The following is a 23088-nucleotide window of genomic DNA, read 5'->3' as shown; positions in this document are numbered from 1 at the left end:
AGAGAGAGTGAGACAGTGTGTGCAAGAGAGAGAGATAGACAAAGAGAGATGGAGTGAGAGAGAGACCCACAGACAGAGAGAGAGAGAGAGACAGACAGAGAATGAGAGAATAAGAGAGACAATGAGAGAGTAAGACAGAGACAAAGACAGATAGATAGAGACAGAGAGAGAGAGAGACAGGGTGTGTGTATGTGTGTTTGTGAGAGAGAGAGAGGGAGAGAGAGAAAGACAGGGACTGAGAGTGAGACACACACACAGAGATAGAGACAAAGTGAGAGAGAGAGAGAGACACACACAGAGATAGAGACAGAGAGAGAGAGAGGGAGACACACACAGAGATAGAGACAGAGAGAGAGAGAGGGAGACACACACAGAGATAGAGACAGAGTGAGGGAGCAAAGCAGAGAGAGAGAGACAGATAGACAAAGATGGGGTGAGAGAGAGACAAACAGAGAGAGGCAGAGTGTTTAAGAGACGGAGAGAGAGATACAGAGGGAGATAGAGACGGAATGAGAGAGAGACCCCACCTGCCACGGGAATCGCATTGGGCCGGACACGGACCTTGCAAAGGCCCGTCGACCTCGGGTGGGAATTTCCGGTCTTGGGGGCGAACGCGGATGGAAAAATCCCACCCGGTGACACAAATATAAGGAGCTGGGACGTGACGGAGAGAGAGACACACACCGCCGTGAGAGAGAGAGAAATCGCCTTAATTCTTAACCGTTCCACACTCAACAGCTCCATCAAATCCCGGGAGCGGAGAATCCCATCTTCCTGCCCTCGGACCCGGAGAATGTCTGGCTCCTGGCAAAGATCTGGGTGCGGAGTTCCGACTTCCAGGTACATCAGGTGGTGTACCACCTGTGCGGGACCCACTTGCTGGCCGAAGTCTTCTGCATCTGCACCTTGAGGCAGCTACCGTCCGTACATCCCATCTTCAAGGTGAGGGAGCCGGGAATGGGTCTTGTGCCCTTTGCGAAGGGCCTGGATAGCCAACTTGTGGACAGTAAACAGTTTTGGGTTCTTTATTCATCTGGGCCAGCTTTGACCACTTAGATTATCTACTCTGGTCGCAATATACGGGCGCCACAGCGGCACAGAGGTTAGCACTGCTGCCTCACAGCGCCAGGGACCCGGGTTCGATTCCCGGCTCTGTGCCAAACAAAGAAAATTACAGCACAGGAACAGGCCCTTCGGCCCTCCAAGCCTGCACCAACCATGCTGCCCCGACTGAACTAAAACCCCCGACCCTTCCGGGGACCGTATCCCTCTATTCCCATCCTATTCATGTCCAGACGCCCCTTAAAACTCACTATCGTATCCGCTTCCACTACCTCCCCCCGGCAGCGAGTTGCAGGCACCCACCACCCTCTGTGTAAAAAAACTTGCCTCCTACATCTCCTTTAAACCTTGCCCCTCGCACCTTAAACCTGTGCCCCCCCCCCTAGTAATTGACTCTTCCACCCTGGGAGTTTGCACGTTCTCCCCATGTCTGCGTGGGTTTTCTCCGGATGCTCTGGTTTCCTCCCACACTCCAAAGACGTGCAGGTTAGGTGGATTGGCCGTGCTAAATTCTCCCTTAGCCGAACAGGCGCCGGAGTGTGGCGACTAGGGGATTTTCACAGTAACTTCTTTGCAGTGTGAATGTAAGCCAACTTGTGACTAATATATAAACGTTACTTTTTAATAGAAAGACAGAGTATTACTTGAATGGGTGCAAATTAAGAGAGGTTGATACTCAATGAGACCTTGGAGTCCTCGTGCATCAGTTGGGTACAGCAGGCAGTAAAGAAGGCAAACGGTATGTTGGCCTTCATAGCGAGAGGATTTGAGTTTCGGGATAGGGATGTTTTGCTGCAATTGTACAGGGCGTTGGTGAGGCCACACCTGGAGTATTGTGTGCAGTTTTGGTGTCCTTATCTGAGGAAGGATGTCCTTGCTATAGAGGGAGTACAGCGAAGGTTTACCAGGCTGATTCCTGGGATGGCAGGTCTGTCATATGAGGAGAGACTAAGTCGGTTAGGATTATATTCACTGGAGTTTAGAAGAGTGAGAGGGGATCTCATAGAAACTTATAAAATTCTAACAGGGTTAGACAGGGTAGATTCAGAAAGAATGTTCCCGATGGTGGGGGGAGTCCAGAACTAGGGGGCCAGAGTTTGAGGATAAGAGGTAAACCTTTTAGGACTGAGGTGAGGAGAAATTTCTTCACCCAGAGGGTGGTGAATGTGTGGAATTCACTCCCACAGAAAGTAGCTGAGGCCAAAACGTTGTGTGATTTCAAGAAGAAATTAGATATCGCTCTTGGGGCTAAAGGGATATGGGGGGGATCAGGATGTTGAATTCGATGATCAGCCATGATCAGAATGAAAGGTGGGGCAGGCTCGAATGGCCTACTCCTGCTTCTAGATTCTATGCTTCTCTTCCCTAAAGGACATCAGTGAACTAGATAGGTTTTTCCGACAATGGTAGATTCTTGATGCCAGATATTTTTTATTGAATTCAAATTCCACCATCTGCCGTGGCGGGATTCGAACCCGGGTCCCCCAGAACATTAGCTGAGTTTCCTAGATTAATAATCTAGCGATAATCCCACTGGACCATCGCCCCCCCAGATAATGGAAAAGATATTCTGTTGACTTGATATTGGTTGGAGAGCCCCCTACTCTTGGTGAAGTGGGACCTCAGGATGTCACACGGAGCCTTGGTTTTATATTAAAACACTCTGACGCACCCAGTGGACGGATTGATTGCTCAGCTCCTGTTGCCTTAGAGGAGGTGGTGTTCCGTTTTCTCGCGTCTTAAGATGTTTCTTTGGAAGGAACTGTTTGTGATTTATATAAATGATCTGGAAGAAGGAGTAACTGGGGTGATCAGTAAGTTTGCGGACGACACAAAACTGGCAGGACTTGCAGATAGTGAGGAACATTGTCAGAGGCTACAGAAGGATATAGATAGGCTGGAAATTTGGGCAAGGAAATGGCAGATGGAGTTCAATCCTGATAAATGCGAAGTGATGCATTTTGGTGGGAATAATGTAGGGAGGAGCTACACGATAAATGGAAGAACCATAAAGGGTGTAGAGACGCAGAGGGACCTGGGTGTGCAAGTCCACAGATCTTTGAAGGTGACGTCACAGGTGGAGAAGGTGGTGAAGAAGGCATATGGCATGCTTGCCTTTATAGGACGGGGCATAGAGTATAAAAGTTGGGGTCTGATGTTGCAGATGTATAGAACGTTGGTTCGGCCGCATTTGGAATACTGCGTCCAGTTCTGGTCACCACACTACCAGAAGGACGTGGAGGCTTTGGAGAGAGTACAGAGGAGGTTTACCAGGATGTTGCCTGGTATGGAGGGGCTTGGTTATGAGGAGAGATTGGGGAAACTGGGGTTGTTCTCCTTGGAAAGACGGAGGATGAGGGGAGACTTAATAGAGGTGTATAAAATTATGAAAGGCATAGATAGGGTGAACGGTGGGAAGCTTTTCCCCGGGTCGGTGGTGACGTTCACGAGGGGTCATAGGTTCAAGGTGAAGCGGGGGAGGTTTAACACAGATATCAGAAGGACATATTTCACACAGAGGGTCGTGGGGGCCTGGAATGTGTTGCCGGGCAAGGTGGTGGAGGCGGACACACTGGGAACGTTTAAGACTTATCTAGACAGCTATATGAACGGAGTGGGAATGGAGGGATACAAAAGAGTGGTCTAGTTTGGACCAGGGAGCAGCGCGGGCTAATTGTTCCTTGTTTCTCGTTTCAAGGCTTCATTCTATGATCATCTTGCTGGTGCCAGTACAGAGCGAGACTGCGGATAGTTTGGGAACCTGTCTCGGGGGCAGGGAATTCATATGGTGTTCGTGGAAGTGGAAATGACTAGGGTTGGGAAGCATTTTCCGATCAGGGCCATTGTGATCTCCTGGACTCGTTTCGATCGCCTCAGGGGGTCGGAGAGGAATTTCCCAGATTTTTTTTTCCCCATATTGGCCCTGGGGTTTTTCACTCTGGGTTTTCGCCTCTCCCTGGAGATCACATGGTCTGGAATGGGGGGGTGGGGGTGAGTTAATAGGTTGTAATGAACAAAGCATCGTAGCTGTGAGGGACAGCTCGGTGGATAGGATATTGGTATGTAGATAGGCTGGAAAATTGGGCGGGGATCCTGGATTCAGGATTCAATCCTGGACCAGGGAGCGGCGCGGGCTTGGAGGGCCGAAGGGCCTGTTCCTGTGCTGTATTGTTCTTTGTTCTTTGTGAACTCTTCAAATGCAGACAATAAAAATATAACAAAACTTACTCCAACTTATAAATCAAAGAAAGGGTTTAAGAAAGAAACTTCATCACTCCAAACTTGGGTCGCTGAAAGTGACAACGCAGGTGGATAAGGTAGTCACAAAGGCAGACGGCACGCTTGCCTTAATCGGTCGGGGCATCGAATATAAAAGTTGGCAAGTCATGTTGCAGCTGTACAGAACCTTAGTTAGGCCTCATTTGGAATATTGTGTACAATTCTGGTCACCACACTACTAGAAGGATGTGGAGGCTTTGGAGAGGGTGCAGAAGAGGTTTACCAGGATGTTGCCTGGTATGGAGGGCATTAGCTATGAGGAGAGGTTGGAGAAACTTGGTTTGTTCTCACTGGAACGATGGAGGTTGAGGGGGTGACCTGATAGAGGTTTACAAGATTATGAGTGGCATGGACAGAGTGGATAGTCAGATGCTCTTTCCTAGGGCAGAAGAGTCAAGTACTAGGCAACATTGATTACAGTTAAAGTTTATTTATTAGTCACAAGTAAGGCTTACATTAACACTGCAATGAAGTTACTGTGAAATTCCCCTAGTCGCCACGCTCCAGCGCCTGTTCGGGTCAATCCACCCTAACCAGCACGTCTTTCGGACTGTGGGAGGAAACCGGAGCACCCGGAGGAAACCCATGCAAGACACGGGGAGAACGCGCAGACTCCGCACAGACAGTGACCCAAGCCGGGAATCGAACCCGGGTCCCTGGAGCTGTGAGGCAGCAGTGCTAACCCACTGTGCCGCCCAGGTTTAAGGTGCGTGGGGAAAAGTTTAGAGGAGATGTGCGAGGTAAGTGTTTTACACAGAGGGTGGTGAATGTCTGGGACGCGCTGCCCGGGGAGGTGGTGGGAGCGGGTACGATAGCGGCATTTAAGGGGCAACTAGATAACTAGGATAGGAATGGAGGGATACGGTTTTAGCTTAGGCAGGCATCATGATCGGCGCAGGCTTAGAGGGCCGAATGGCCTGTTCCTGTGCTTACTTTTCTGCATTCTTTGATAAAGCACTATTCTGGTGGAATGATGTATAGATAAATACAACTCCAACTTTATTAACAAAGAAAAACGGAATTTTTAGTCACTCTGAAAATTACAACCCGGGTGTGTCGTCTTTTGGGAAGGCGGAGGACTATTCCGTCTCCCAGGTGTCGTGGCGGGGGGGGGGAGACTTGAGTTGGGAGGGAGGAGGGCAGTCGGGCAAAGCAATTGACGCCAATGTGATTTGTCTCTCCCTCAATGTTTTAGCTCCTCACCCCTCACACCAGGTACACACTGGAGATAAACACCAGGGCAAGGAACGATCTCTTGGGCAAGAATGGCGTCATTATTCGAGTAAGTAGTCCTTTGTGTCCACTCGCCGTTAGGTTGAGTGGGAGCCCCTCATTTACCACTGCTGGCTAATTTTGAATATGACAAAAACTCTTGCCAAAGTAAACCGTTCATCGGGCTGAACAAAGAACATGCAACTGAGGAGCAGGAGGAGGCCATTTGGCCATTTCTAGCCTACCCCACCATTCAATGAGATCATGGTTGATCTGATTGTAATCCCAACCCCACCTTGCCCCAATAATCATTCCCCCTGCCTTCAAAATATTAAAAGAGCACACTTCTCATGGGGTCAAAGAATCCCTACAGTGCAGAAGGAGGCCATTCAGCCCATCGAGTCTGCACCGACCACAAACCCAACCAGGCCCTATCCCCATAACCCCATAAACCTAGCTAGTCCCCCTGACACTAAGGGGCAATTTGGCATGGCCAATCCACCTAACCTACACATCTTTGGACACTAAGGGGCAATTTGGCATGGCCAATCCACCTAACCTACACATCTTTGGACACTAAGGGGCAATTTAGCATGGCCAATCCACCTAACCTACACATCTTTGGACACTAAGGGGCAATTTAGCATGGCCAATCCACCTAACCTGCACATCTTTGGACACTAAGAGGCAATTTCACATGGCCAATCCACCTTACCCGCACACCTTTGCGCACTAAGGGACAATTTAGCATGGCCAATCCACCTAACCTGCACATCTTTGGACACTAAGAGGCAATTTCACATGGCCAATCCACCTTACCCGCACACCTTTGCGCACTAAGGGACAATTTAGCATGGCCAATCCACCTAACCTGCACATCTTTGGACACTAAGGGGCAATTTAGCATGGCCAATCCACCTAACCTACACATCTTTGGACACTAAGGGGCAATTTAGCATGGCCAATCCACCTAACCTACACATCTTTGGACACTAAGGGGCAATTTAGCATGGCCAATCCACCTAACCTGCACATCTTTGGACACTAAGAGGCAATTTCACATGGCCAATCCACCTTACCCGCACACCTTTGCGCACTAAGGGACAATTTAGCATGGCCAATCCACCTTACCCGCACACCTTTGCGCACTAAGGGACAATTTAGCATGGCCAATCCACCTAACCTGCACATCTTTGGACACTAAGAGGCAATTTAACATGGCCAATCCACCTTACCCGCACACCTTTGCGCACTAAGGGACAATTTAGCATGGCCAATCCGCCTAACCGACACATCTTTGGACACTAAGGGGCAATTTGGCATGGCCAATCCACCTAACCCGCACATTTTTGGACACTAAGGGGCAATTTGGCATGGCCAATCCACCTAACTTACACATCTTTGGACAGTAAGGGGCAATTTCACATGGCCAATCCACCTAACCTGCACATCTTTGGACACTAAGGGGTAATTTAGCATGGCCAATCCACCTAACCTGCACATCTTTGGACACTAAGGGACAATTTAGCATGGCCAATCCACCTTACCCGCACATCTTTGGACACTAAGGGGCAATTTTGCATGGCCAGTGCACCTAACCCTTACACGGGCAGCACGGTGGCACAGTGATTGGCACTGCTGCCTCACGGCGCCAGGGACATGGATTCGATTCCCGGCTTGGGTCACTGTCTGTGTGGATTCTGCACATCCTCCCCATGTCTGCGTGGGTTTCCTCCGGGTGCTCCGGTTTCCTCCCGCAGTCCGAAAGACCTGCTGGTTAGGTGCTAAATCCTCCCTCAGTGTGACCCGAAAAGGCGCCGGAGTGTGGCGACTAGGGGATAACTTCATTGCAGTGTTAATGTAAGCCTAATTGTGACACTAATCATTGAATCTTAAAGCACAGGCTTAAATCGAGGCTGCACCAACACATTAGAAATACCTGAACTCCCACTTACTCCTACCTGCCAGCACTTGGACCGTAGCCCGGAATGTTACGCTGCGCCAAGTGCTCATTCAGGTACTTGTTAAAGGATGTGAGGCAACCCGCCTCCACCACCCTCCCAGGCAGCGCATTCCTGACCGTCAATGAACAAACATTAAAAAGACCCAACCTATCCAGCCTCTTCTTATAATTCAAGCCTTCCAGTCCCGGTAACGTCCTTGTAAATCTTTTCTTTTGCCCCCTTTCCAGTTTGAGAACATCCTTCCTGTAGCAGGGCGAACAGAACGGAAGGCGGTATTCCAAATGTGGCCTGAGCAATATCTTGTACGTCCCAACTTTAAAAAAAATTCATTCATGGGACACGGGCGTCGCTGGCTGGACCAGCATTTATTGCCCATCCCTAGTTGCCCTTGGAGGGCAGTTGAAAGTCAACTGCATTGGCTGTGGCTCTGGAGTCACATGTAGGCCAGACCGGGTAAGGAGGGCAGATTTCATAAGTTCCGAAGATATTGGAGCAGAATTAGGCCATTCAGCCCATCGAGTTCGCTCCGCCATTTGATCATGGCTGATATGCTCCTCATCCCCATTTTCCTGCCCTCTCCCCATAACCCTTCAACCCATTCCCAATTAAAAATCAGTCTCACTCCTCCTTAAACTTACTCACTGTCCCAGCATCCACCGCACTTTGGGGCAGCGAATTCTACAGATTCACAACGCTTTGGGAGAAGTCGTTTCTCCTCGAGTCTGTTTTAAATTTGCTCCCCCTTGTACGTCCTAGAACGTCCCACCAGCGGAAACATCCGCTCCACGTCTACTGTATCAATGTCTTGTATCGATACCTTTAGCTATTTTCATCCATATTGTTCTTCCTTCCCTGAAGGGGCATTGGTGAACCAGATGGATTTTTCTCACGACACTAAAGTTTGAAAACATCCGAAGATGTGCGGGTTAGGTGGATTGGCCATGCTAAATTGCCCCTTAGTGTCCAAAGATGTGCAGGTTAGGTGGATTAGCCATGCTAAATTGCCTCTTAGTGTCCAAAGATGTGCAGGTTAGGGGGATTGGCCATGCTAAATTGCCCCTTAGTGTCCAAAGATGTGCAGGTTAGGTGGATTAGCCATGCTAAATTGCCCCTTAGTGTCCAAAGATGTGCAGATTAGCTGGATTGGCCATGCTAAATTGCCCCTTAGTGTCCAAAGATGTGCACGTTAGGTGGATTAGCCATGCTAAATTGCCTCTTAGTGTTCAAAGATGTGCAGGTTAGGGGGATTGGCCATGCTAAATTGCCCCTTAGTGTCCAAAGATGTGCAGATTAGCTGGATTGGCCGTGCTAAATTGCCCCTTAGTGTCCAAAGATGTGCGGGTTAGGTGGATTAGCCATGCTAAATTGCCCCTTAGTGTCCAAAGATGTGCAGATTAGCTGGATTGGCCGTGCTAAATTGCCCCTTAGTGTCCAAAGATGTGCAGGTTAGGGGGATTGGCCATGCTAAATTGCCTCTTAGTGTCCAAAGATGTGCAGGTTAGGGGGATTGGCCATGCTAAATTGCCCCTTAGTGTCCAAAGATATGCACGTTAGGTGGATTAGCCATGCTAAATTGCCTCATGGCATTTATGCTCCTCAGCCATTAATCCTACCTGCCAGCACTTGGACCGTAGCCCGGAATGTTACGCTGCGCCAAGTGCTCATTCAGGTACTTATTAAAGGATGTGAGGCAACCCGCCTCCACCACCCTCCCAGGCAGCGCATTCCTGACCGTCAATGAACAAACTTTAAGAAGTCCCAACCTATCCAGCCTCTTCTTATAATTCAAGCCTTCCAGTCCCGGTAACGTGTCCAAAGATGTGCAGGTTAGGTGGATTGGCCATGCTAAATTGCCCCTTAGTGTCCAAAGATGTGCAGGTTAGGTGGATTGGCCGTGCTAAATTGCTCCTTAGTGTCCAACGATGTGTAGGTTAGGTGGATTGGCCATGCTAAATTGCCCCTTAGTGTCCAAAGATGTGCAGATTAGGTGGATTGGCCATGCTAAATTGCCCCTTAGTGTCCAAAGATGTGCAGGTTGGGGGAATTGGCCATGCTAAATTGCCCCTTAGTGTCCAAAGATGTGTGGGTTAGGTGGATTGGCCATGATAAATTGCCCTGTGGGCGGCACGGTGGCACAGTGGTCGGCACTGCTGCCTCACAGTGCCAGGGACACGGGTTCGATTCCCGGCTCGGGTCACTGTCTGTGTGGAGTCTGCACGTTCTCCCCGTGTCTGCGTGGGTTTCCTCCGGGTGCTCCGGTTTCCTCCCACAGTCTGAAAGACGTGCGGGTTAGGGTGGATTGGCCGTGCTAAATTCTCCCTCAGTGTTACCCGGACAGGCGCCGGAGTGTGGGGCGACTAGGGGAATTTCACAGTAACTTCATTGCAGTGTTAATGTAAGCCGACTTGTGACTAATAAATACATTTTACTTAGTCATTTACCCTCGCTAGTCCCCCTGACACTGATAAATAAACTTTACTTAGTGTCAGGGGGACTAGCTAGGGTAAATGCATGGGGGTAGGGCCTGGGTGGGATTGTGGTCGGTGCAGACTCGATGGGCCAAATGGCCACCTTCTGCACTGTAGGATTCAATGAAAATCCACAATGGTGATCAGTAGATTTGTAATTCTAGATTTTTTAAATTGAATCTAAGGTGGTGGGATTCAAACTCGGGTCCCCCCAGAACATGAGATGAGTGTCTGGATTCAGAGTCTGATGATAATGCCACAGTAAGAAGTCTCACAACACCAGGTTAAAGTCCAACAGGTTTATTTGGTAGCAAATACCATAAGCTTTCGGAGCACTGCTCCTTCGTCAGATGGGGTGGAAATGTGCTCTCAAACAGTGCACAGAGACACAAAATCAAGTTACAGAATACTGGTTAGAATGCGAATCCCTACAGCCAGCCAGGTCTTAAAGATACAGACAATGTGGGTGGAGGGAGCATTAAACACAGGTTAAAGAGATGTGTATTGTCTCCAGACAGAACAGCTAGTGGAATTCTGCAAGTCCAGGAGTCAAGCTGTGGGGGTTACTGATAATGTGACATAAATCCAACATCCCGGTTTAGGCCGTCCTCATGTGTGCGGAACTTGGCTATCAGTTTCTGCTCAGCGACTCTGCGCTGTCGTGTGTCGTAAAGGCCGAGGTGCTGAGCAGAAACTGATAGCCAAGTTCCGCACACATGAGGACGGCCTCAACCGGGATGTTGGATTTATGTCACATTATCAGTAACCCCCACAGCTTGCCTCCTGGACTTGCAGAATTCCACTAGCTGTTCTGTCTGGAGACAATACACATCTCTTTAACCTGTGTTGAATGCTCCCTCCACCCACATTGTCTGTACCTTTAAGACCTGGCTGGCTGTAGAGATTTGCATTCTAATCAGTATTCTGTAACTTGATTTCTGTGTCTGTGCCCTGTTTGAGAACAGATATCCACTCCATCTGACGAAGGAGCATTGCTCCGAAAGCTTGTGTGGCTTTTGCTACCAAATAAACCTGTTGGACTTTAACCCGGTGTTTGTGAGACTTCTTACTGTGCTTACCCCAGTCCAACGCCGGCATCTCCACATCATGATAATGCCACAGGTTATGGCATCCTCCTGTAATGCCACCGTCTCTCTTTCTTCTTTCCCTCTGTTCCAAGGTGGTTGCATCAGGAGGACGTGGTATGGATGTGATTGCTCAGAAAGCATTCGAAATGTTCTCCTACTCAGCTCTGTGCCTGCCAGATAACCTCAAGCAGCGTGGGCTCGAGGGGCTGAAGGATTACTATTACCAGGAAGATGGTCTTCAACTCTGGTTTGCAATCAACAAGTAAGCTGGTCTGATTTGATTTACTATTGTCACATGTATTGGGATGCAGTGAAAAGTGTCGTTTCTTGCGCTCTATACAGACAAAGCATACTGTTCATAGAGTACATAGGGGAGAAGGGTTTGATTTATTATTGTCACATGTATCGGGATACAGTGAAAAGTGTCGTTTCTTGCGCTCTATACAGACAAAGCATACTGTTCATAGAGTACATAGGGGAGAAGGGTTTGATTTATTATTGTCACATGTATTGGGATACAGTGAAAAGCGTTGTTTCTTGCGCTCTATACAGACAAAGCATACCGTTCATAGAGTACATAGGGGAGAAGGATTTGATTTGATTTATTATTGTCACATGTATTGGGATACAGTGAAAAGTATTGTTTCTTGCGAGCTGTACAGACAAAGCATACCGTTCATAGAGTACATGGGGGTGAAGGAAAGGAGAGGGTGCAGAATAAAGTGTTACAGTCATAGCTAGGGTGTAGAGAAGGATCAACTTAATCCGAGGTGGGTCCATTCAAAAGTCTGACAGCAGCAGGGAAGAAGCTGTTCTTGAGTCGGTCGGTACGTGACCTCAGGCTTTTGTATCTTTTCCCCGACGGAAGAAGGTGGAAGAGAGAATGTTCAGGGTGCGTGGGGTCCTTAATTATGCTGGCTGCTGTTCCCGAGGCAGCGGGAAGTGTAGACAGAGTCAATGGATGGGAGGCTGGGTTTGCGTGATGGATTGGGCTACATTCACAACCTTTTGTAGTTCCTTGCGGTCTTGGGCAGAGCAGGAGCCCCATACCAAGCTGTGATACAACCAGAAAGAATGCTTTCTATGGGGCATCTGTAAAAGTTGGTGAGAGTCGTAGCTGACATGCCAAATTTCCTTAGTCTTCTGAGAAAGTAGAGACGTTGGTGGGGCTTTCTTAACTATAGCGTCGGCATGGGGGGGACCAGGACAGGTTGTTGGTGATCTGGACACCTAGAAACCTGAAGCTCTCGAACCTTTCTACTTCGTCCCCGTTGGTGTCCTTGTCACATATCACTCAGGATCTCCCGGAAGGGCAGGCCAAACACGAGGGGCTGAATGGCCTTTGCCTGTTCCTATGGCCACATATCTTTGCCAGGGAAGAATGAGGGGTGGTGCTGCGGGGCTGAGGGGGCAGGGGTTCCCTCTACTTGTGTGGCAAGAGAGAAGAAGGAGGGACACAGAGGGTTGCGTTTGCTTGGCATCGTCCACAATCTCGGGGCATCCGACAGAAAACTAAGCACCTTCTGAGGTTTAGTGGGAAGCTGGCAGCCAATGAGTACACAGCAAGATCTCACAAACAGCAGCGCCCACACTGATCTATCGGTTTTGGGGGGAGATCGATTCTGGTCCAAGACACTGGGGACGACCAGTCACGACCATCTAACAATTGTCCTGATTTCCCCCACCCCCTTCCCCACCCTAGGTACGTCAAAGGCATTGCAGGGCTCTACTACAAGACTGACCAGGAAGTATGCGAGGACAGTGAACTCCAGGCCTGGATTCAGGATCTGTTGCAAGAAGGGTTTCAGGAACTTCCAGGATTTGGTAACTAAAAGCAACCATTTGAGGGATAATTGGGGAAAGGGAGCAGGTGGAAAGGTACCATGTCTATAAACAGATAGTTTATTTATTGGAAGATTGGTCGATTGGGGTTCAAATCCCATCCAGTTTTGTTGTGTATTGCGTGGTTTGTTATATATTTTGTATTTGCGAATATACAATGGGGATGGCCTAGTGGTATTATCGCAAGACTGTTAATCCAGAAACTCAGCTAATGTCCTGGGGGACCCGGGTTCAAATCCCCGCCACGGCAGATGGTGAATTTGAATTCAATAAAAAAAAAAATCTGGAATTAAGAATCTACTGATTGTCGGAAAAACCCACCTGGTTCCTTTAGGGAAGGAATTCTGCCGTCCTTACCCGGTCTGGCCTACATGTGACTCCAGAGCCCACAGCCAATGTGGTTGACTCTCAACTGCCCTCCAACGACAACTAGGGCTGGGCAATAAATACTGGACCCAGCCAGGGACGCCCATGTCCCATAAAACAAAAAGAATTAACGAACAAAGAAAATTACAGCACAGGAACAGGCCCTTCGGCCCTCCAAGCCTGCACCGACCATGCTGCCCGACTGAACTAAAACCCTCTACCCTTCCGGGGATCATATCCCTCTATTCCCATCCTATTCATGTATTTGTCCAGATGCCCCTTAAAAGTCACGACCGTATCCGCTTCCACTCCCTCCCCCGGCAGCGAGTTCCAGGCACCCACTACTCTCTGTGTAAAAAATCTGCCTCGTACATCTCCTTTAAACCTTGCCCCTCGCACCTTAAACCTGTGCCCCCTAGTCATTGACTCTTCCACCCTGGGGAAAAAGCTTCTGACTATCCACTCTGCCCATGCCCCTCATAATCTTGTAGACTTCTATCAGGTCGCCCCTCAACCTCCGTCGTTCCAGTGAGAACAAACCAAGTTTCTCCAACCTCTCCTCATAGCCCTCCATACCAGGCAACATCCTGGTTAATCTTTTCTGAACCCTCTCCAAAGCCTTCACATCCTTCTGGTAGTGTGGCGACCAGAATTGAACCCTATATTCCAAGTGTGGCCTAACTAAGGTTCTATAAAGCTGCAACATGACTTGCAACATAACCTCACTAGCAACCCAGAGATGACGCCAGTTCAAGTCTACAAAAGGGTTTTTTAAAAATAAAGTTTATTAGTCAAAAGTAAGGCTTACATTAACACTGCAGTGAAGTTACTGTGAAATTCCCCTTGTCGCCACACTCCGGCGCCTGTTCAGGTCAATGCACCCTAACCAGCACGTCTTTCGGACTGTGGGAGGAAACCGGAGCACCCGGAGGAAACCCACGCAGACACGGGGGGAGAACGTGCAAACTCCACACAGACAGTGACCCGAGCCGGGAATCGAACACGGGTCCCTGTCGCTGTGAAGCAGCAGTGCTAACCACTGTGTCGCCGTGCTGCCCCTTATAGTGCTTCAAAATATCTCAGCAATCACATCCACAACAGTGGCTTCTCTGGTCTTTCTGGAGGCTTCGACTGTTCTCAGCGGCTAGGCCCTGCCTTAATTGATCCAGCAGCTAACAGAGGCACGGTGGCACAGTGGTTAGCACTGCTGCCTCACAACACCAGGGACCCGGGTTCGATTCCCGGCTTGGGTCACTGTCTGTGCAGAGTTTGCACGTTCTCCCCGTGTCTGCGTGGGTTTCCTCCGGGTGCTCCGGTTTCCTCCCACAGTCTGAAAGACGTGCTGGTTAGGGTGCATTGGCCGTGCTAAATTCTCCCACCCGAACAGGCGCCGGGAGTGTGGGGCGACTGGGGGATTTTCACAGTGTTAATGTAAGCCGACTCGTGACACTCATAAATAAAGGTTTAGGATGGAGGATGGGTAATGTGTGAGTCACCACCGGCAAAGGCAAACATATTTCTTTCCCTCAATGCCCGTGTTTGCCAGTTGCGATGAGACAACTTCAAAACATCTATTTCTCTCCAATAGAAATTTCACAATTTCGCAATCAAATTTGACAAGGGCTCCACCGAACCCGTACATCGTTGGACACGAAGGGTTAATTTAGCATGGCCAATCCCCCTAACCTGCACATCGTTGGACACTAAGGGGCAATTTAGCACGGCCAATCCACCTAACCTACACATCCTTGGACACTAAGGGGCAATTTAGCATGGCCAATCCACCTAACCTGCACATCTTTAGACACTAAGGGGCCATTTAGCATGGCCAATCCCCTAACCTGCACATCTTTGGACACTGAGGGACAATTTAACATGGCCAAACCACCTAACCTGCACATCTTTAGACACTAAGGGTTAATTTAGCATGGCCAATCCACCTAACCTGCACATCGTTGGACACGAAGGGGCAATTTAGCACGGCCAATCCACCTAACCCGCACATCTTTGGACATGAAGGGGCAATTTAGCACGGCCAATCCACCTAACCTGCACATCGTTGGACACTAAGGGGCAATTTAGCACGGCCAATCCACCTAACCCGCACATCTTTGGACACGAAGGGGCAATTTAGCACGGCCAATCCACCTAACCCGCACATCTTTGGACACTAAGGGGCAATTTAGCACGGCCAATCCACCTAACCTGCACATCTTTGGACACTAAGGGGCAATTTAGCACGGCCAATCCACCTAACCTACACATCCTTGGACACTAAGGGACAATTTAGCATGGCCAATCCACCTAACCTGCACATCTTTGGACACGAAGAGGCAATTTAGCATGACCAATCCACCAAACCCGCACATCTTTGGACACGAAGGGGTAATTTAGCATGGCCTATCCGCCTAAACAACACATCTTTGGATACTGAGGAGCAACTTAAATGGTCAAAGACCTAACCAGCGCATCATTCAGACTGTGGGAGGAAACAGGAGCACCCGGAGGAAACCCACGCAGACACGGGGTGAACGTGCAAACTCCACGCAGACAGTAACCCGAGCTGGGTATCGAACCCGGGTCCCCTGGCGCTGTGAGGCAGCAGTGCCAACCACCGTGCCACCGGGGGAAGAGATGCACTTCCGTGGGAGGGGGAATGGGATGGAAGAATGTGTTGGTGGGGTGAGAGGAGGGGGAGGAGGACATTCCAGGAACAGTTAGGCCACATGGTTTTCATTGCTGTGCTTTCAGTGAGACAGAGGAAGCAAAGGGATTGGTGACGCTGAGGTCCCTTAAAAGGCGCCCCCGTGTCCCATGTTCTAGAGCCTGAATCCCATTGTGTTCCATTGACTGACTTCATGTTTTTTGACACGGACTTCTTCCAGGAATGCCGGAAGCCTTCCACACCAGAGAGGAGCTTTACAAATTTCTCACCATGGTGATCTTCACCTGCTCAGCACAACACGCCGCGCTCAATAACGGGCAGGTAAGGTCTCTCACATCCCCGTCTGACAACATCCTGGGGGGTCACCCTGAGGAAATGTGTCCGCTACGACTCTCACCAACCTTTACAGATGCACCATAGAAAGCATTCTTTCTGGTTGTATCACAGCTTGGTATGGGCTCCTGCTCTGCCCAAGACCGCAAGGAACTACAAAAGGTCGTGAATGTAGCCCAATCCATCACGCAAACCAGCCTCCCATCCATTGACTCTGTCTACACTTCCCGCTGCCTCGGGGAAAAGCAGCCAGAATAATCAAGGACCCCCACGCACCCCGGACATTCTCTCTTCCACCTTCTTCCGTCGGGAAAAAGATACAAAGGTCTGAGGTCACGAACCAACCGACTCAAGAACAGCTTCTTCCCTGCTGCTGTCAGACTTTTGAATCAGTTCAGTTTAGGAGATCTGGCTGGCATGGACAAGTCGGGACGAAGGGCCTGTTTCCGTGCTGTACATCTCATGACATATCCTAACTCCCCTTCTTTTAAAGGGTTTTTTGGATTTCCTTTCCCACATTGGATGTGTATTCCTAATAGGCCTCCCTGGTATTCATAGAATCATAGAAACCCTACAGTACAGAAAGAGGCCATTCAGCCCATCGAGCCTGCACTGACCACAATCCCACCCAGGCCCTATCCCCGTAACCCCACGTAAGCCCCCTGACACTAAGGGACAATCCCACCCAGACCTGTTCCCCATAACCCCAAGTATTTACCCCATTAATCCCCCTAACCTACACATCCTGGGACACTAAGGGGCAATTTAGCATGGTCAATCCCCCTAATCTGCACATCTTTGGACACGAAGGGGCAATTTAGCACGGCCAATCCAACTAACCTGCACATCTTTGGAGATGATGGTGCTATTGATGCTAAAGATGACGAGATATCCTCTTGTTATTGTAACGTCCTCCGTGAGGGGTTGCGGGTTTCACTCAAAAAGATGTGGTTTGCACATGTAGATTCGAACTAACAACAGAAGCTTTATTGAAGAGCTGCTCTCTGTACTGCACAAACTCAAAGTAAAACAGCAGCCTGTGGCAACACCATCAAATCATGTGACTGCCTCTTGAAGCAACCTGCAACCCTTTTAAATATAAAACAGCTATTGATTTCAATAAGCAGTGGAAATTCCAAAAGCCCTCAGAATGTTTTGCATCGAGTCATGTGGCGATTTGCTTGACGCTTGACCTCTTTCTCCTGGCAGTATGACTGGTGTTGCTGGATACCAAACAGCCCCTGTACAATGAGACAGCCACCACTAACAAGTAAGGACGACATCTCGGTGGAGCAGCTCATGGAGACCCTACCGGACATGAGTCAGTCCTCTGTGCAGATGGCCTTCACATGGCATCTGGGCCGAAAACTTCCTAACAAGGTGAGGTATCCACCAACCGACCAGACTCTCTCTCACACAGACAATATTACAATCACACGCGCGCGCAGACTCACACGCGCGCACAGACTCACGCGCGCAGACTCACACGCGCGCGCAGACTCTCACACGCGCAGACTCTCACACGCGCAGACTCTCACACGCGCAGACTCTCACACGCGCACAGACTCACACTCGCGCACAGACTCACACACGCGCACAGACTCACACACGCGCACACTCACACTCGCGCACAGACTCTCACACGCGCAGACTCACGCGCGCAGACTCACACGCGCGCAGACTCACGCGCGCAGACTCACACGCGCGCGCAGACTCACACGCGCGCGCAGACTCACACGCGCGCGCAGACTCACACGCGCGCGCAGACTCTCACACGCGCAGACTCTCACACGCGCAGACTCTCACACGCGCAGACTCTCACACGCGCAGACTCCCACACGCGCAGACTCTCACACGCGCACAGACTCACACTCGCGCAGACTCACACTCGCGCACAGACTCACACAGACTCACACACGCGCACAGACTCACACACGCGCACACTCACACTCGCGCACAGACTCTCACGCGCGCAGACTCACGCGCGCACAGACTCACGCGCGCACAGACTCACGCGCGCAGACTCTCACACGCGCACAGACTCACGCGCACAGACTCTCACACGCGCACAGACTCACACTCGCGCACAGACTCACACTCGCGCAGACTCACACACGCGCAGACTCACACACGCGCACAGACTCTCACACGCGCACAGACTCACTCGCGCACAGACTCACGCTCGCACACTCACACTCGCGCGCAGACTCACACTCGCGCGCAGACTCACACTCGCGCGCAGACTCACACTCGCGCGCAGACTCACACTCGCGCGCAGACTCACACTCGCGCGCAGACTCACACTCGCGCGCAGACTCACACTCGCGCGCAGACTCACACTCGCGCGCAGACTCACACTCGCGCGCAGACTCACACTCGCGCGCAGACTCACACTCGCGCGCAGACTCACACTCGCGCGCAGACTCACACACGCGCGCAGACTCACACACGCGCGCAGACTCACACACGCGCGCAGACTCACACACGCGCGCAGACTCACACACGCGCGCAGACTCACACTCGCGCGCAGACTCACACTCGCGCGCAGACTCACACTCGCGCGCAGACTCACACTCGCGCGCAGACTCACACTCGCGCGCAGACTCACACTCGCGCGCAGACTCACACTCGCGCGCAGACTCACACTCGCGCGCAGACTCACACTCGCGCGCAGACTCACACTCGCGCGCAGACTCACACTCGCGCGCAGACTCACACTCGCGCGCAGACTCACACTCGCGCGCAGACTCACACTCGCGCGCAGACTCACACTCGCGCGCAGACTCACACTCGCGCGCAGACTCACACTCGCGCGCAGACTCACACTCGCGCGCAGACTCACACTCGCGCGCAGACTCACACTCGCGCGCAGACTCACACTCGCGCGCAGACTCACACTCGCGCGCAGACTCACACTCGCGCGCAGACTCACACTCGCGCGCAGACTCACACTCGCGCGCAGACTCACACTCGCGCGCAGACTCACACTCGCGCGCAGACTCACACTCGCGCGCAGACTCACACTCGCGCGCAGACTCACACTCGCGCGCAGACTCACACTCGCGCGCAGACTCACACTCGCGCGCAGACTCACACTCGCGCGCAGACTCACACTCGCGCGCAGACTCACACTCGCGCGCAGACTCACACTCGCGCGCAGACTCACACTCGCGCGCAGACTCACACTCGCGCGCAGACTCACACTCGCGCGCAGACTCACACTCGCGCGCAGACTCACACTCGCGCGCAGACTCACACTCGCGCGCAGACTCACACTCGCGCGCAGACTCACACTCGCGCGCAGACTCACACTCGCGCGCAGACTCACACACGCGCGCAGACTCACACACGCGCGCAGACTCACACACACGCACTCTCACACACGCACAGACTCACACACGCACAGACTCACACACGCACAGACTCACACACACGCACAGACTCACACTCGCGCACAGACTCTCACTCGCGCACAGACTCACACTCGCGCACAGACTCACACTCGCGCACAGACTCACACTCGCGCACAGACTCACACTCGCGCACAGACTCACACTCGCGCACAGACTCACACTCGCACAGACTCACACTCGCGCACAGACTCACACTCGCGCACAGACTCACACTCGCGCACAGACTCACACTCGCACAGACTCACACTCGCGCAGACTCACACTCGCGCACAGACTCACACTCGCGCACAGACTCACACTCGCGCACAGACTCACACTCGCGCACAGACTCACACTCGCGCACAGACTCACACTCGCGCACAGACTCACACTCGCGCACAGACTCACACTCGCGCACAGACTCACACTCGCGCACAGACACAATTACGCCATCACAATCACATATACAGACCCGCTCATTCCCTTTCCATTTGTTTGTGGGATTTGGGAATTGTTAGCGAGGCCAGCAATGGCCTCCATCCCTCATTACCCTGGAGGTTAGGGCGATGTGCCACCTTCCCGAATCTCTGTCCAGTCTGGTGGAGACGCTGTTACAGAGGATTTGCACACTGGTCAGTGATACATTTATACTGACACTGGAACTGGAGTCGGCCATTCAGCCCCCTTCACCATTCAATAAGATCATGGCTGATCTGTGGCCTAATTCCATGCATCTGCCCTTGGCCCATCTCCCTTGATAGCCCCGCTCAATGTGCCTATCTCAGACTTAAACCTAACTATTGAACCAGCATCTATCGGCGTTTGAGGAACAGTGGTGGCACAGCAGGTTAGCACTGCTGCCTCACAGCGCCAGGGACCCGGGTTCGATTCCCGGCTCGGGTCACTGTGCTGAGTCTACACGTTCTCCCTGTGTCTGCGTGGGTTTCTTCCGGGTGCTCCGGTTTCCTCCCACAGTCCGAAAGACGCGCTGGTTAGGGTGGATTGGCCGTGCTAAATTCTCCCTCAGTGTTACCCGAACAGGCGCCGGAGTGTGGCGACTTGGGGATTTTCACAGTAACTTCATTGCAGTGTTAATGTAAGCCGACTTGTGACAACAATAAATAAACTAAACCTCAAGGGATGGATGATCATTGCTGGCCTTGGCTTGCCAGCAATTCCCAAATCCCACAAACAAAAGCATGGCGCGGTGGCACAGTGGGTTAGCGCTGCTGCCTCACAGCGCCAGGGACCCGGGTTCGATTCCCGGCTTGGGTCACCGTCTGTGTGGAGTTTGCACATTCTCCCCGTGTCTGCGTGGGTTTCCTCCCACAGTTTAAAGATGTGCGGGTTAGGTGGGTTGGCCATGCTAAATTGCCCCTTAGTGTCCAAAGATGTGTAGGCTAGGTGGATTGGCCATGCTAAATTGCCCCTTAAAGTAAAAAGGTTTATTTATTGTCACAAGTCGGCCTACATTAACTTAGAAACCCTACAGCACAGAAAGATGGCCATTCGGCCCATCGAGTCTGCACCGACCACAATCCCACCCAGGCCCTACCCCCATATCCCTACATATTTACCCTCTAACCTACGCATCCCGGGACACTAAGGGCAATTTTAGCAGGGCCAATCAACCTAACCCGCACATCTTTGGACTGTGGGAGGAAACCGGAGCACCCGGAGGAAACCCACGCAGACACGGGGAGAACATGCAGACTCCGCACAGACAGTGGCCCAAGCCGGGAACTGAACCGGGATCCCTGGCGCCATGATGCAGCAGTGCCAACCACTGCGCCAACTTTCAAGTTTATAAGATCTAAATTTATTTTAAAAATATAGATTTCATTCTTATATGAAATTGCGTAGGTTTCAATAGTTTATCAACAGAAATCTGGCCACCCCTGTGCCAACGTACCGCCCTTCGTGTCAGGGGGATTGGCAGGGTAAATGTGTGGGATTGCGGTCGGCGCAGACTGGATGGGTCGAATGGCCTTCTCCTGCACTGCAGGGATTGTATGATTTGTATATGGACAAAAAAAAACATACTCATGTACACCTGTGCACATCTATCACATATACACAGACACGCGTGCATCATGTGTGGCTGATTTAGCCAGGGAAGCTTCAGGTTTGGATGGACAATGGAGAGGGGTGAGCTGGAAGGGTCCACAATAAGATGCACTGTTTTCCCTCAGATATTGCTGGGTTGTTTCGACGAGGAATACTTCACGGAGGAAGGAGCCAAGAAAGTCATCGCTGAGTTCCGGGAAGAACTGAAGGATATCGAGAAGCGGATCGAGAAGCGGAACGAAGGTCTGCCGCTGGGATACGAGTACCTGAAGCCTTCCAACATCGAAAACAGCGTCAGCATCTGAGCCCCCCCCCCGCCACACGCCGCGGGCATCACTGCAGCCCCTCGCCACGCAGCGAGGGCGGATCAGAGCCATTGCAATAACAGGGGGCGGTGGGTGGAGGGGGCGGTGGAAGGGGCGGTGGGTGGTGGAGGGGGCGCTGGGTGGTGGAGGGGGCGGTGGGTGGTGGAGGGGGCGGTGGGTGGTGGAGGGGGCGGTGGGTGGTGGAGGGGGCGGTGGGTGGTGGAGGGGGCGGTGGGTGGTGGAGGGGGCGGTGGGTGGTGGAGGGGGCGGTGGGTGGTGGAGGGGGCGGTGGGTGGTGGAGGGGGCGGTGGGTGGAGGGGGCGGTGGCATTGGGTGGGGGGGGGTTGGCCATTCCCGGAATGGACGGGTTGTCTTACGAGGAAAGGCTGCATCCACTGGAGTTTAGACGAGTAAGAGGTGACATGGGGCAGCACGGTGGCACAGTTGGGTTAGCGCTGCTGCCTCACAGCGCCAGAGACCAGGGTTCGATTCCCGGCTTGGGGTCACTGTCTGTGTGGAGTCTGCACGTTCTCCCTGTGTTCTGCGTGGGTTTCCTCCGGGTGCTCCGGTTTCCTCCCACAGTCCGAAAGACGTGCTGGTTAGGGTGCATTGGCCGCGCTAAATTCTCCCTCAGTGTTACCCGAACAGGCGCCGGAGTGTGACGGCTAGGGGATTTTCACAGTAACTTCATTGCAGTGTTAATGTAACCTTTACTTGTGACTAATAAATAAACTTTAAAACTTTACACGTAAGATTCTGAGGGGTCTTGAAAGGGTGGACAGGGAGAGGATAAAGTTTATTTACCACAAGTAGGCTGACATTAACAATGCAATGAAGTTCACATGAGGTTTGGACACCAAGGGGCATGGCCAATCCACCTAACCTGCACAACTTTGGAATGTGGGAGGAAACCGGAGCACCCGGAGAAAATCCATGCAGACACGGGGAGAACGTGCAAACTCCACAGAGTCACCCAGGCTGGAAATCGAACCCGGGTCCCTGGTGCTGTGAGGCCACAGTGCTGACCACAGTGCTGACCACAGTG

At 51.6% G+C, this 23088-nt stretch overlaps 1 protein-coding gene across 3 annotated transcripts in view; it reads left to right on the top strand.

The window, feature by feature from the left end:
* alox12 (arachidonate 12-lipoxygenase) overlaps positions 1-22164 on the top strand; it is a 57248-nt gene extending 35084 nt beyond the window's left edge. For 2 of the 3 annotated variants that reach the window (XM_078200835.1, XM_078200834.1), the window contains 6 exons: positions 5537-5623; positions 11166-11335; positions 12776-12897; positions 16167-16267; positions 17489-17659; positions 21864-22164. In XM_078200835.1, the coding sequence (XP_078056961.1) occupies positions 5537-5623; positions 11166-11335; positions 12776-12897; positions 16167-16267; positions 17489-17659; positions 21864-22043 (831 nt within the window). In that variant the 3' untranslated portion in view covers positions 22044-22164. Of the gene's footprint in view, positions 1-738; positions 943-5536; positions 5624-11165; positions 11336-12775; positions 12898-16166; positions 16268-17488; positions 17660-21863 lie in introns of all 3 variants that reach the window. The other variant, XM_078200833.1, reaches the window with a different exon arrangement.
* Positions 22165-23088: the final 924 nt, after the last annotated feature.

Source organism: Mustelus asterias, chromosome 31 (assembly GCF_964213995.1).
Source record: "Mustelus asterias chromosome 31, sMusAst1.hap1.1, whole genome shotgun sequence".
NCBI classification, from domain to species: domain Eukaryota; kingdom Metazoa; phylum Chordata; class Chondrichthyes; order Carcharhiniformes; family Triakidae; genus Mustelus; species Mustelus asterias.
Note: the sequence above shows the minus strand (reverse complement) of the source record. Positions and strands in the feature narration are given on the sequence as shown.